The following is a 16,173-nucleotide window of genomic DNA, read 5'->3' as shown; positions in this document are numbered from 1 at the left end:
TTGTTTGGGAGAATTTTTCTTGCCAGAATAAATTACCTCCTTTTCTAAGATCTGTCTGAGATGTTTGTGGCCAGTTTTCTCTTTGTTTTGATACTCATTCGCCAATCGACTAGATCCAGTGTCACTAATGGGGTACTAGCCCTCTACGGGCCAAATAGCTGTTGCTTCCTCTGATAGAACTGGAAAATGAAAAGTGCCGTCATTCCCTTCTAGGCACCACAAGTAAATGATTCCACTCTGCAGGGTCAGCCCTGCCTGCTGACCAGAGGAGATGTGTTTCTACAAATGCAGGTTAGGTTTTTAGCTGTACCAGCCTTGTTCTCAAGCACGTTTGAAAGGAATGTTGGGAATTTTCCCAGTATGTGTGCAGCTGTATAAGGAAATGCAGCAGGCCCCGTACACCACATGGGGGAGTCCCTGTTGTCATAACAAATGATCCTAAAATCTCAAAGGCTTAAAATCATACGGGTTTCTTTCTTGTTCTTACTACACATCTTTCATGTTACCTGTACATTGCAGGTAATCTGGGTATTGTAGGTATTTTCATTGGGAAACTTGGATGATGATAGATGTTCCATTTTGGTTCAGCTGTTTAGCACATCAGGAGTGAGGGCCACTCCAGCACTGGCTCTTTAATTTTTTTTAATTATTTTTTAATGTTTATTATTAAACATTTTTGAGAGAGAGATCAGGACGGAGTGTGAGAGGGGGAGGGACAGAGAGAGAGGGAGACACAGGCTCCAAAGCAGGCTCCAGTCTCTGAGCTGTCAGCACAGAGCCTGATGCGGAGCTTGAACCCATGAACTATGAGATCATGACCTGAGCCCAAGTTGGACGTTCAACCGACTGAGCCACCCAGGTGTCCCCAGCACTGGCTCTTTAAACTTTGTCCTGCATACTAGTCACTTTCACTAACATACTATTTCTTAGATTTATTCTCACGTACCTTGTATTAGCAGCCTTAGTAAGAATTCGGAAACCAAATAATAGGCAGATTATTGCTGTTCACAAAAAAAAAAAAAAAAAAAAAAAAAAAAAAAAGATTTACTCTCTGAATTTTAAGCATTGCAGGGTGGTTATATCAGTGCAGAAAACTGCAAAAGAAAATGGAAGATAATTTTCAAGAAGAAGAAGCATTTTTCTAAACTTTTTCGGAGCGTTGACTCTGTCTTGTCTAGAAAAAACATACTTCAAGTTTGTAGAAAAAGGTAAAAATTCTATCGGCAGAGGCATAATGAATACATGATGGTGGTGAGAGGCTGCAGTCTTCCTTTTCTGTCTCCCCACATTGCTTTAAAAATCTTTTCTATAGTGCTCATAGAGTACTTACATAATTTTTATTTTTTTAGAGTTTTTATTTTGAGAGAACACACACATGGGTGCGGGGTAGGCACAGAGAAAGAGGGGGGGAGAGAGAGGGGGAGAGAGAGAATTCCCAGCAAGCTCCGCACCGTCCATTCAGAGCCCCATGCGGGACTCGATCTCACGAACCCACGAGATCATGACTTGAGCCGAAATCAAGCGCGGGTTCAACCAACTGAGCCACCCAGGCGCCCAATACTTAAGTAATTTTAAAAGAAAAATATACGGAGTAGAGGAGGGCAGAAGCTCAGGTTTTCCTCTTTTACTGTGCTTCAATTGTACCTTCTCATTTTAACCCGTGGCAGAAGAGACGTGCTGTCATCGGTTGAAGAACTGTTTCAACACCTAACTTGTATCGCAGGAAACCACAGGAGACAGGAGACAAGTAAAATAAGTAAGCAAAAAATAAATAAATAAATAAATAAATAAATAAGCAATAAATAAATAAATAAATAAATAAATAAATAAATAAATAAAACAGGAAGAGACAGACAGCAGAATTCATTGTAATAGGATAACAACTTGTTGGTATTTGTCATGGGCATTGAGTGGTTTCCAGCTTTCTGGCATTACCCAAAACAGCTGCTGTGAACGTGCCAAATGTACCTCCTGGTAGGGGTGCGAAGGTGTTCTAATGAATGTGCATCAAGTGGAAACCTGCTGTTTCTTAGGATATATGCAGCTTCAACTTTTCTAAATATGCCAAATTATTCTCTGACGCATTTACATCAGTTTAGTCTTCCACCATAAATATTTAGGGTTCCTGTTACTACCTACCTTCCATTACAATTGGAATTTTCCTGATTTAAAACTTGCGCTATCTTCATACCATATCATTGTGGTTTTAATTTGCCTTTCCCAGATTACTGATAAAGGTTGAACACTTCCTATAAGTTTATTGGACCCAGGTGTTTAATCTATGAAATGCTTGTTCATTTCACATCTTTTAAAAAATTCTAATATTTACCTTTTGATTTGTAGGAATTGTGTCAGCACTCTGTATAGTAATCTCTTCTCTGTTATGTGTGACATGTCTTCTGCATGGCTTATGTTTCCACTTTATGGAGACATTTGGGCAGAAGTTCTTCATTTTAGTGTAACATTTATTTATCTCATATGTTTTGTGCTCTTTGTACCCAATTTAAGAAATACGTCCTTATCTCAAGGTCACTAAAATGTCTCCTTTAATTTCCAAAGATTTTAAAGCTTTGCCGCTTACATTTAAGTCTCAGTCTATCTGTATATGATAATTTTTATACTTGGTGAGAGATTGGGATCTGATTTCATTTTGTTTTCCAATAAGGGTAATTAATTTTCCTTGCAACTCTCATTGACTACTTTCCTAATGATATGCAAGAAGAAATATAAGTCCCTACAGGTATGTGGGTCTTGTGGTTCCTTTTTAAAAAAAAAAATTAAGTTTACTTACTTATTTTGAGAGAGAGAGAGAAAGAGTGCACACAAGGAGCAGAGACAGAGGGAGAGAGAGAGAATCCCAAGCAGGCTCATCATCGTCAGTGAGGAACCCGATGTGGGGCTCAAACTCATGAACCGTGAGATCACAGCCTGAGCCCAAATCAAGAGTCAGACGCTCAAATGACTGAGCCACCCATGCGTCCCTTCTTTATGTTTCTATTGGAATTTTTCCCCATCTCTGCATGAATGTTACACTCTCCTAATTTATATGGCTTTAATATATGTCTTGAAATCGACAAGGGCAATTTTCTCCCCCCTTGTTCTTTTACATCCTCTAGAGTATGTTTGTCAAGTGGCATAAATAACTGTTGTGATTTTTATAGGAATTGCATTGGATTAATAGATTACTATAAAAAAACTTAATCCTTATGATAGTCATTTAATCCAAGAACATAATTTATCTCTCCCTTTGCTTTAGTTCCCTTAAATGTTAATCAATAAAGCTTAAATGTTCTTTACCCCCAGAGGAAGAAATAAAAAAAAAGTGCATTCCTACTGAGTACCTTATATCTAAAGAGCATCTTTTGGTTTGTTATATTTTCTAGTTTATTTCATTCTTTAACTGGAATAGAGAAGTGCAGTGGATTTTTTTTTACCTATTGATCTTTATATCAGATGGGGCTAAATTATTCTGCAATAATAAGGAATACCACAATTTCAAACAAGTTCTTTAAACAATAAAAGTTTGTTCCTCACACATGCTACATGTCCAACAGGGTCAGCAGGGGGGACTCTGATCAATGTCTTCCCAGCCAGGGAAAGAGGCCGACAGAGCAGCACCATCTGGACGCGGCAGAGTGAAAGAGCAAGTGAGCAAGCATAGTAAATTGCACACAGGTACTTGTAGCTTCACCCTAGTAATGGCACATGTCACTGCTCATATTTCATTAGCTAAAGCAAGTCACATGGCTACCTCTAACTTGACAAGGGGTGAAGTAGCATATGCCTAGAAAAAAAGAGAGCTCCCCAAACTGAGGAACAGCATTAATCTATGTACATCTCTCTGGAACTTAGGTAAAATATTTGTCTCTAGATTGTACTACCTAGAGAGGTGATTTGATAATCATTTGATAATCATTTCAGTACTTACCTTGGTATTTATTTTCCTTATTTCAGTGCACTGGCTAGTAAAATATTTAATAGAGGCAGTGATAGTGTGTATTCTTGTTCTCCTGATTTTACCGAAGTGCTAATTATCGGGAAGAAGAAGAAGAAGATGATGATGATGATGAAGATGATGATGATGATGATGATTTATGATGGTGGTTTTTGCAAATATCCTGTGTCAAGTTATGTGTTTAGTTTGTTAAGGGATTTGGTCCTAAATAAATAGTTTTTGGTTCTCAATTAATAATCCTTTTTTAAGGATTTTGGTCCCAAACAAATCACATGAATTTTTTTCTTTAATATGTTTTTATGGTGAATTACATTAATGTATTTTAAAATTCAAATAGATTTTGTAATTCTGGAATAAGCCCAACTTGATCAGGAGATTTAATCTCTTTATACATTTCTAGATTCAATTTGCTTATGTTTTATTCAGAATTTTTTTTTGTTTTTAGTTTAAGTACCTTAGTGAGAAAGGCCTATAATTTTTCTTTTTTTCATATTTTCCTTTCTGTTTTTTTTTTTCTTTAACATGTGTGTCAAAGTTATACTGGCCTCATAAAATAAAATGGGAAATACTCTCTTTTATTGTATTTGCAAGACTGTAAAAATCAGAATTAGTTTAATTAAAATTAATTTGGGTTGTTTCTATCTGTCTTCTCAAGTTATCTTAGGTTGGGATGTTTTTAGGAATTTGTCTAATTTGTCTAAGAATTCAAGTTCAATTCTTATAAAGTTGCCTACAATATATTCTTATATTTGTAATCAGATTATATCTATAGTTTATGCCTGTATTATCATATCCAATATTATTATACATCTATTATGTTTTCTTGATCAGTTATGCCAGAAGTGAAACAATTTTAATAGTAAATCCATGGATGCTAAAAATCCAGGAATAAGGGATACTTCTTGATTTTGCCCATCAAAACTCACTCTCAGGTGTTTGAAAAACTTAGCTTATTATAGTAAGCTTTTCCAGAATAAGGAGTATGAACTTACTTAGAGTTGTCTTACTAAAACACTATTTTCTGGACTTTTTCAAAACAAGGAAATTCTGATTCAATGTGACGTGATGTTTTCTCAGCGAGAAAAAGAAATTGCTAGCACCTCTCTTTGGTAGATTGCAAAACGCTCACAAATTCTCTTCATTCTGTGTGCCCCCTTGCAGTGTGACTTTGCCATTCCTTCTTTGAAGAATAGGGTCTATTTTATAGCCATTGACTCTTGACCTCATCATGTGACTGCTCTGGTCACTGGGACATTAGCAAATGTGATGCGAGCAGAGGCATGACAAGTACTTCACATGGGAACCTCCCATCTTATGCTGCTAAGAATCTTTCTGCTCCTATCAGAATGAGCCTGGGGTATGCTCCCATGACTGTCAAGGCAACCACTAGATGAGAGAGTGAGGCCAAACCAGACCATCCAAACTCATCCATGCTGATCCAAACCAGAATTACTCAGTGAATCCGCAGAAATATATGGGGGTGGGGGGTGGGGGGAGAAAGTGTCCGTAGTTAGCTAAATTTTCCTCCTGTACATGTTCATTTTTTCTAAACTTCTTTCTCAGGCACTTCTAGGGGTGGTGGAACTGTTGGTGCCCAATTCATTTACTGGATGTGTCCTCAAGATTGATAGTACCCAAAAGCAAAAGTTGAGGGATGTGTCAATCCATTGTCTGCCTTTGCAAATTACAGGCAGAGTTTCTGAATGTGGAGCAGAGTCGCTAATCTTAGATTGTCTATTTTGAGTCATGACTTCCTACTACAAAGCAGCAGTTATATGGTAGAAGGATTCTCATCCCCTGAATGGTGACCCAAAAGATACACTGAAGATACACAATTTAAAAAGTTAGGCCTTGGATTCACAAGGCATAAGGGCAAGCCAGAGATTGAGTAGATTGTTTAAAGGCAAATGTGCATGTTTTGTAACAGGTCTTAACAATGCATTTGTCTAATTCACTGAATCCTATGTATCTATTTCCAAATGTATCTTCCCAAGCTCTCAAGGAATTATATATTAGCTGGTATTACATTAGTATTTGTTTTTAATGAAATTTGCCCTTATAAGATTGTAATAACCGACAAGTGGAAAATAGGATATTTTGACAAAAGGTGAAAGTTTTCTCTAGAAGCACCTAGTCCTGATAAGCTTGATATATAAAAGGTTGTGGTTTCTACGCCTCTCATTGAAGAGACAGGAAAGGAAATCAAAGAGATGACACTTTGGGTTTGTCTCTGGCTGCCTTACTAACAAGAAACACCAAAAACAGTTCTCTCATTTCTAAACATTTTTCTGAAGAGGATAACTTACAGAAAACAGAACCACAATCACCTAGTTTTTTCCCAAACAAGTTTTCCATTTTTAAGATAAGAATGAAGCAATAGATGTATCAGTTGCTTCAGAATATTTCGCATCTAGGATGAGATATCTCAGTAGAGAAGGGAGAATTTTGAATATAATAGAAACTACATAGAATTGACATCAAACATGTACTCATGCATATATACATATTCATATCCAATTAGGCAGCTAAAAAGTCAATAATCCTCTTGCTTCTGTAGTTTAATTAAAATCTCTCATTTCCAAATGCAACATTTAGAGATAACATCAGCTGCTCCTCATGAAGTAGAGAAACGTGTTTTTAGAAGGGGGTATCCAGGGGTGAAGAAGGCAGCAACAATAAAGCGGTCAACAGAAACTTACATCCATGGACCAAGCTGTTAGGGCCTCAGTATAGTAAGGTTTAGAATTCCATTTTGTTTCCCCAGAAAGGAGAAAGGGCACTGGAAATGACTCCTTGTGTTACTGTATTAGTGGCGGGTCATTTTGACTCCATGATTAAATGGATGGAGGTGTGCGAAAGCGGTAAAGGGGAGGGGCTAAACGGGGATTATGGGTTAAGGTGTACTGCTACTTTAAAATTATGCATGCCTGGCCCCATCCAGGTCCCTCCCACTGCTTGAAGCACCTGCTGGAAGCCTGGGGAGTTCAGTTCCAGGCGGGCCACCAAGCAGACTGCGCTCTGAGTTTCAGGTAACCAAGTGTTTGCCGTGCAGAATACTTTACTTGGGCACCCACGTCTTCCTTGCAGAATTCCTGCTGCTGTGGCCTATTTGCTAAGAGTAACCCGGGGGTTACCGCAGCGTTGCCAGGCAACGAGGGACAGCGGTCCTGTGAAGAGCCATTTGTCACACTGAGGGGACTGGTTGAAATGCAATAAAGAGATGGTAATTCAGCTTATTTATCAATACAATTACTTACACAGTATTAGGGGTCCATATTTAACCTACAAATACATAGTCATAGGAGGAAACACGAACACAAACGTTTGCTAAATACTAAGGCATAGGACAGACAGATGGTGTTGGGTTTCTAATCAGCTTTCCTGTGAGCTTAAAGTTGCTGCACATGCTGGGTTGGGGGAAAGGCCCAAAGCGCTTTGCCAGCTTTATTTTGGACATCTGTAAGTTAGCTGTGTGCTACAACATAAGGTGCCCGTCTAAAGAAAATCTATGCAATTCTTTACCTTGTTAAGTAGATAGTGCTAATTCCCTGGGGGAGAGTAGCACTCTTAAATTGCTGTGTGGTGAAATGTATTCACAAGAAGTATATGTGTATCCGTGTATGACTATACATGGGAAACTGGTCGTCCTGGGCACTTTCAAAGTGTCTGATTTGCCCGGTACAAAGGTTACCTAACCAAAGAATAAGTGTTTTCCTCTAGACAGTGTGTTTCAGAATGTTTTTGCTCTTTGAGAAGTTCAGTAATGTTTCTCATGAGGGGCTCACAGTCCGCAGGCTTGGGATGAACTTAAATTTTAAAGATGTAGCAGCTTTTCCTTGACACTTTGTTTTTGATTCCCAGACACCAGCTGCTACTCATGTCTTCACCGTTGCTAAGAACGTCTGTGGTATTACCTCAGTGTGAAAACGTGTCTGCAGCTTCCCGAAAATGGAGTATCTCAACGTTACTTAAAGCACCCTGCTTTAAAGTGTTGCTGGCAGGCGGCATTGGCCTTATTATTTATTTAGGAATGCTTTATCAGGAGGAGAATGCTTTTTTGTGAACATGAGTCGCCTGGCTCTTTCACCGGGCTTCCGCTTCTTGTCCCACGTCATTGCAACATTGACCTTTGCGTATTTCGCTGCCATCTCGCTGGCTGACTCACAGGGCCTTTTCCCGAGGCTGGAGAACGTGGGAGCTTTCAAGAATGTTTCCATCGTGCCACCCCAAGCAACATGTGGGCTCCCAGGCCGCAGCACTTTTTGTCAGAGCTCCACTGCTGCCGCCAGTCTGCAGTTCTGTACCCAGCGGATGTGCATCCAGGACTGCCCATACAGGTCTTCACCACCTGGCCACATCGCCCTGTTCTCCGCGGGCCTCGGGAGCTGCATCACCGTAGACAAGCGTGATCTGTGTCCCAACGCTCATAGCAATTCCACAAGTTTTATTTTTGGAAATCACAAGAATTGCTTTTCTTCTCCTCCTTCTCCAAGGCTGGCGGCATCATTTACTCTAGCTGTGTGGCTGAAACCTGAGAAGGAAGGTGTAATGTAAGTAGTGGAGTGAGTGTAAGCTTTCCTAGGGGTCCCGAGCCATAGTAGTGAAGACTGTTGCAACACGAATCCTTAAACTAGAAACGAAGGCGAACGCTGGAATCCATGCAGTTGAAGACCAGTTGCTATGGCCGTCTTCCTGTTTAAGTTTACATTGCAAATATTGTTTTCCCAAATTTACAGTTGTTTCTCCTTTCCATGGATGAAGTGAGCCCTCAAAAAAGAGTATGTTAAGATAGCTTCCTTGCAGACAGACGTGTTTACATGTGTCTCATGTATTCCCTGGTCGTTTAGCCAAACCTTTGGTCTTGGCCTTCAGAGGCTCAGCCAGGCTCAGTGTGAGCTTTACAGCGCACGGGCTACTAGTACAAATAATTGATATTTCCTAAGTCTTGATCTAGGTTTTTATAAACAACCTGCTCCTGCTGGAGTATAAAATTTTCATCAGGCAGATGGCTCTCTAAGGGCTTAGGACTGTCTTTAATTCATCCGTATTTTCCCAGGAAGAGGTGTTTGTTTGACTCATGGAAGATGCCCAATAACATGAGTTGAATAAATGAATAATCCTCTAACTCTGAAAGGATACAGCTTTTTGCCCTTTGCCTTGTCGCGTCTCCTGTTTGGAAATATATAGATAAGCATAAAAGAGTCCCAATAGATTTTATGCCATCGATCCCACTAGAAATGCCTTCAGTGAGTTTGTAGTGGGGCTTTGTCATTTTTTGTTTATATAATCACTTGGTTTTCATTCTGTAATATTTTCTAAAACTGACATCTCGTGTTTTCCCTAAGTATTTAGAGCCGATCTGGAGATTTGAATAAGTAAGGAAGTTTTGAGGCACTTTTTGTTTATCTTTTGTCTTCCTGTAGAGCTTTTGGCTCTCCCCCTTGTGACAGTTTCTTTGTTTGAGAGCGTTAACCAAATATCTAAAAACTTGTGAAACAAACCAGAAAAGTCTTATAATCTTATAAGCAAATATGACTTAAATGTCTTTGGTGTTTAGTTTTAATTTGCCAAGTGAAAGTCGGCATTTTTCTTCATGTGAAGTGAAAATGATCACAAAGCATTATTTCTATTTCTGTGTCATCCCTAAAAGAAAACCCTGTTTTCTTACTGTTTGAAATGTCAGTAAAGCCAACCTACTCCGTTTATGTAAAGAGTGTCCAAGAATTGTCTGTTGGCAAATATGGCTGGGAAAAACTTTTTTTTTTCCCCCAAGTGCCCCCTCCCCCTCCCCAGGAGATCTGTCTCTACCAAATTCTTCTCCTATTGGTATCATTTAGTATAAATAAGATAGAGGGGTATTGATAGAGGCAGTGGCACATGGTTTACGGTCTGGAGAGTTCCATGCATCAAGGTCGTTTTCATTCTCAAAACTAAAATAACTATGGGAATTGGGGGAATTTCGGGGTGTTTGCACTAGATAAGTAAAACAAACAAAACATGGATTATCCAATTATTGTTTATCCAGGAGCAGAATAAATCCAGTTCCTAAATATTTTGCTACCTGCCTTCCTTTCACATTCATTATCTACCAAAGCTAGTATGTTTACAAGCAAACAAAATAGCAAGGAAGATAATCAATAACATATTAAGAAATGCATTTTCAGTAAGCTTGGGAAAATAAGCCTGCATTTGGCAAATACATTCTTGAGTAATGGTCACATTTTAACTTGTTGGTTTAAACTCAAGTAAAACGAATGCAGGCAAACTCTTCTTAGACCTTAGAGATCTTATGGCAGGGGATAAAGAGACAACTCTTTTCATCCTGGTGATTTAAAAATATCTATCCACCAAAGGGTTAAAAAAACACGGAATTTCTATGAAGCCTTATCTCTACTTTATATAAAACCTTTATGCCAATCTATTTGCCTATGTTAAAAAATATACTTGTTCTCATAACTTTATCACGAAATACGTGTACAAAATCTAGGAAGACCAGTAACAGTGAAATAGTAACTGGTAAGTGTTCTCCAATCTTATTCTTACCTCTTAACTCCACAAAAGAATAAATGCAAGTGAGAAGCAACAATTTGTGGAAAACGTAACCTGTAAGGAAAGTTTTAAGACATATTTAGTAATTATTCTTGGTTTTCCCCATCTTATCTTTGCCTCTTTGATACTTTCTCTTCTTGATTTGGTCATTGAACATCATCTCTTGAGAGTCTGCTCTATATCAGGCTCTGCTTTGTTCTCAGAAAACTCATGACTAATGGGAAGACAGATGGATCAGTGTCATTACGTTAAAAAAAAATGTTTATTTATTTTGAGAGAGAGAGAGTGAGAGCGCGCATGCACGTGCACAAGTGGGGGAGGGCCCGAGAGAGAGGGAGAGAGAGAATCCCAAGCAAGCTCTTCCACTGTCAGTGCAGAGCCTGACATGGGGCTCAAACTCATGAACAGTGAGATCATGACCTGAGCTGAAATCAAGAGTCGGAAGCTTAACTGACTAGGCCACTCAGGAGCCCTGTATCAGTGCCATTATTGAGGCAGCAAGTGAATACCAAGGAAGGCCCCTTCAGCAGTCTTCAGCCAGGAAGAAGGGTATTCCACGACCAGGCATAATCGTGGAGATGCTGAGCTGAGTAGGAGGCAACTGGGTGAAGAAAGGGAACCAGACTCCTCCAGCATCTGATGAAATTCTCCTCCCTGGGAAGTGCCACCTTGTTGAGTTCTTATCTGTGACATGTAGGCTGATAGGCATCTTTCAGAGCTAGTCATTTGGGGAGATGTTAATGGCTAATGTCAGGGATATTTGTCTTTAAATAACAGATCTTTGGGAATAATCCACTCAGGAGACTACAAGCAAGCATTTATAATATTCTGCTAAAAAGTTGAGTTGCTACATTGAATGTGATAGGAGTGAGCTTAAGTTCATAACTGTTTCTGTTCAGTGTCTGGTAATATGCAACGATATAATTAACTTAAAATAACTTATATTAAACACAAATTAACATAGAAAATAAATATTTATAAAAACACCATCTGTCGACTTAAAGGGATGGGGTAAGTGTGCCACTGTGGTAAGGATAGAAGTCATTTTTAAAAAATAGTTGGATAGTTGGCCTGACAGAAGAGCTAGAAAGTTCCTGACAATTCTTCTTTTTTATCAAAATGTGATTTCACTGTGTTCTTTAGAAGATTGTATGAGCTTTTATCCAAGATCATCAACGTTATCTCGGTGTCTCAGTTGGACTGTGTGGCCATGGAGAGCCAGCCAGTCCTCTTACAGACACTGGCTTTGACTTCTGGCCAGTCAATGATGAAGTAAGAAGAAGCTGTAGTTGTCCATTCTCCATTTCATCATGGGAATTCAATCGAGCACTTCTGACTTCAGGGCTAGCAGTCTTCTATGGACACTAAATTCTCTTTGCATTAAAAAAAAAGAGAGAGAGATTTGCACCGGTGACTCAATACCCAAGCCGGATGTAGCGTAGCGTGCTGCTTCCTATAAAAGAAATAGCAGAAGACTAATGAGCCAATAGGCTAAATGTTGGTTTTGCAGGATGACTCAACCACTGTCGTTTCCACCATTAATCTCTAATAAAGGGTGTTGAGGTTCTGGGGAATATACTGTAAATAAAGATTCCATTTTTTAAAAATTGAAATTAAAGGGCTTCTTAATTGGAGTGAAACTTGGCTCTGCATAGAATGGCGTTCAGGCACTAATTCACTTGCACCTTCTGAGTGGGGTTTTCATGCCCCCGTAACTGCACAATTGCCTTAGTGTGTCTTTTGGTTGGATGCTGACCTTTTCTCTTTTCTGGTTGCTTCCTAAGGTGTGTTATAGAAAAGACGGTGGATGGGCAGATTGTGTTCAAACTTACAATATCTGAGAAAGAGACCATGTTTTATTATCGCACAGTAAATGGTTTGCAGCCTCCAATAAAAGTAATGACACTGGGGAGAATTCTTGTGAAGAAATGGATTCATCTTAGTGTGCAGGTGAGTAAAATAAAAAATATTTAACATTTGGTTAAACACGAGGATCCGTCTTCCTTTCTTTCCTTACATGGCATCTCCCCACAAGATCTGAAGCAGTATTTTTAGATTTCATTTACGTGTAAATGACAACTAAAGAAAAATAACATTTAAATGACCTAATGATGTATCGCTTGATAGTCCGGCATTTCCCCCCTCACCACTGCTGTGAAAACTCCCACAGAAGCTTAGGACAATGCTCTTTGGGATGATGACAACCTCAGGGAATTTTTGTTTTATTTGGTTAGTATATTTTGCTAAACAATGTGGAAGGGCTCTTTCAGTGCCTAGTACTAATTTTACCAGTCATGGCAGCATTACCGCCCCCCTCCCCCCGAGCCTGGCTGTCTTTCCCAGATAGCATCTGATGATGTGAGTGAAATTTGGCTGTTGCATTAAAATGCTGACCTTAGAACTAATGAACTTTACACTTCAAACACTCAGAAAGTGTTATATTATTACTTTAGTTGTCAGCCACAGTTTGTTTTAGCCTTAGAAGCTGTTAAAGGCTGAGAGAACTGTGAGCTATCTGGTATTTTACAGTTCCTGGGAATGCAGACAGAGTGTATCCTTTTTTTGTTTTTTTTTTTTTTTTTTTTTTTTCTCCAGGGTACTGGAATGGCCCAATGTGGCCAAAAGTCATCCTTGTCTTTCATACCAGAGGTCCCGTGTGTGTAGTCCCAATTCCTCGTACTCACAGGAGTGGCCAAATAGGGGTTCGTGCAAACCCCATTCACACTAGAGGATAATTGTACCCTTATTCTTTTTTTACGTTTGTTTGTTTGTTTATTTATTTATTTATTTATTTATTTATTTATTTATTTAGAGAGGGAGAACATGAGCAGGTGAGGGAGCAGAGAGAGTGGGAGAGAGAGAATCCCAAGGAGCTTTGTGCTGTCATCTTGCAGCCTGACATGGGGCTTGATAAACTGAATCATTGAATCATCACCTGAGCAGAAACCAGGAGTCAGATGCTGAACCAACTGAGCCACGCAGGCATCCCATACCCTAATTTTTTTTATTGAAATGATCTTTGATTTCTCACACTGTTCTTGTAGCCTGAAGCAGTTATCAAGTAGACTTCCTTAGAGGGCCTTGAGAATTGTTATTTGGGTTTTAAAGTTTATTTCAGCACAGATATCATTCTTGAGGATTTCAGTATACTTTGTGACATATCTTTGTTTTGCCTGATTATAACTGTGAAGTTCTGTCATGCCTTTGCGTAGTGCATTAAAGGCCTTAGGAAGAAAATTTAAAATATAAATGCAAAGAGGTAACAATGATTGATTTCTACAGGAAGGTATTGACAAAGTCATATCAAATCAGGGTGTTTTGCCTTATCTACTTGGCTTTTACTTAGCGTATGGGTTTATCAAATGCAGTTGGCAGGGGGCAACATTCCAGAGCACTAGGGTTTGGAGGGTAAATCATGTCTGGTTATAAGGCCCTGTCTATAGCACATGATGGGTTCAATCTGGTGGTGTTTAGTTCTCATTTGTTCGGTAGTTACAGATAGGGGACTAATTTGTTCTATATCTTGAAATTGTCCATTTCCCCCACTGACCAGTGCAACAGAATTGGTTTATAATGTTAAAAATAGGAAAATAGAAACTGTTGAAGAAGATGTCAAATAGATAATGTTGGTTACGTATCTTTGTATAAACAATTGTTAAAAAATGTTTTTTGGTTTTTTTTTTTACTTCCCTTTATTTTGCCTTATCTGTGAAACTGCCATGTTTTGGCAGGCAATAGTACATTAAAAGCTTTACAAAAGAAAGTTTAAAATCCAAATGTGAAAAGGTAACCATGACTGAATTACTCTCCTAGGAGTAAAATGCTCTTAGAGTGCCTGTTGAAATCAGCATTATCATTTCAATACATGTCAAATATGAGTCATTTCCTAGTTTAGGCAAAAAATTTCTTTATAAATCATTAAGTTGTTCCCTTCTTTAAAGAAAAGGTTAAAGTCCTTATGATTTAATGAGACTGCTTTATTTCATACCTGTTTGACTATCAAGAGAAAACTTGTCCTGTCCAATTTGTATATTTCTTTTATTTTTTTTTTTGCATAAGTTTTCCCCCATTCTTCATTTTACATTAAAACTATGAAGTGGTCATAAAACATTAGAAAAACCATATCGATCAGTCACTGGTTCACCTGGCATTTTTTAGTGGATTTGGAGACACCCAGCATTATGAGAATCTAGATTCATTCAAATGAAAATTAGAGTGATTATTGACTCTAAATCAGAGTTCTGCATAGGCTTCCTTTAAATTTGACATCAGTTTGAATACATTTAAGATATTATGAAATTTATAACAATTCATATTATAGATGTTGAAAAAGGAACATGCTCATTCTTTAAAAGGTGTTATAGTGTAGTAGGGAGGATAAGAGATCACAATTAGGGAGAATTTATTCAAGTAATGCTACTCGGTCGTCTTAACAAAACCATTTGACTTAGTTTCCTTACTTATGTGATATGAGGTTTGGACTAGGTGATAAAGGGAGGCTCCCCTGAATTCTTTCTGAATGCACATAAAGGAGTAAGTGGAGTGTGAAGTGAGGCACAGTTGAAGTACAAAAAGCTCTTGAGTGGGGCGCCTGGGTGGCTCAGTTGGTTAAGCATCTGACTTCTGCTCAGGTCATGATCCCACGGTTTGTGAGCTTGAGCCCTGCTTCAGGCAAGCTCTACCATGCTTCGGGTAAGCTCTGTTTCTCTTTCTCTCCCTCTCTCTCTCTCTCTCTCCCCCTCCATTCACTTATGCCCTCTTTCTCAGTCTCTAAAAAATAAAGAAAAGAAAGCTCTTGAGTTGTGTGGGGTTGTCTAGATGGTGACAGAGCCTGCTCTGTGAGCTTACCATCCGGCTTATGCTTTTCTCTGCTTCCCCACGCTGTCTAGCATTCATAGAGAAACATCTTTTTTGGTAGATTTTCTGGCCAAGATATGGACAAAAGCAGTTTCCAACTCTGTCACTGTATACCTGCAAAGAATATGTTATAAAATGTAACTTGCTGTTGCATTATCATATAGTACATCCAAATTCTGTTTGATTTGTGAATTAGAGATTTCTACCATGCTGGGCATAAGATAGAGCACATAATCGATAATCCAGTTTAGTCTCATTTTGGATTGCAAATCTAATTAATGTGTATGCATATTTTTACTCATCTTCCAATATGGTCATAAAGCAATGAATTTATATGGGATGTGCATGTGCATGTGTGTATATGTGTGTGTAAAAATAAAACACCTTTACTCATAAAATTGGCTCAGAAACCAGAATTTAACTTACAAAGGGCTAGTGACATAAAATTAATGAACAGGTCTGACCTTACACCTTACCTCAGACAGTTCACTCAGTATCAGCTTTCCATCAGTAAAATCAGAATTTTAATTTCCCAAATTCAGAAAACAGAAATGAGTTTTAAATAATTAAATCCCTGGGCAAAAAAGATGCCAGGAAGAGGCAGACATACTGAACATTGGAGGTCTAGTTTCTTAAACAAAAGATGCCTGATGTTATAGTAATGGATCTAACAGCTTTTATTCTAGAACTAGCATTTTGAAGCTTCAACCTGTTGGAAAATGATTAGTTTTTAAATTAATATTCATTCAGGGACTTGAATCTGACACGATTGCCAATTTAAATTTCACTTTGGGGTTTAATATATTGGCTAT

The 16,173-nt window shown here is 38.5% G+C and overlaps 1 protein-coding gene across 1 annotated transcript in view; it reads left to right on the top strand.

Moving 5' to 3' along the window:
• Window positions 1–1,723: 1,723 nt before the first annotated feature.
• Window positions 1,724–16,173, top strand: part of USH2A (usherin) — a 743,753-nt gene continuing 729,303 nt past the window's right edge. The window contains exons 1-4 of the mRNA XM_042925179.1: window positions 1,724–1,756; window positions 6,897–6,984; window positions 7,817–8,505; window positions 12,289–12,454. Of these exons, the coding sequence (XP_042781113.1) occupies window positions 8,021–8,505; window positions 12,289–12,454 (651 nt within the window). The 5' untranslated portion in view covers window positions 1,724–1,756; window positions 6,897–6,984; window positions 7,817–8,020. The remainder of the gene's footprint in view (window positions 1,757–6,896; window positions 6,985–7,816; window positions 8,506–12,288; window positions 12,455–16,173) is intronic.

The sequence above is a fragment of the Panthera leo genome, chromosome F3 (genome assembly GCF_018350215.1).
Source record: "Panthera leo isolate Ple1 chromosome F3, P.leo_Ple1_pat1.1, whole genome shotgun sequence".
Taxonomy (NCBI): domain Eukaryota; kingdom Metazoa; phylum Chordata; class Mammalia; order Carnivora; family Felidae; genus Panthera; species Panthera leo.
This window is presented reverse-complemented; position numbering and strand designations above follow the sequence as displayed.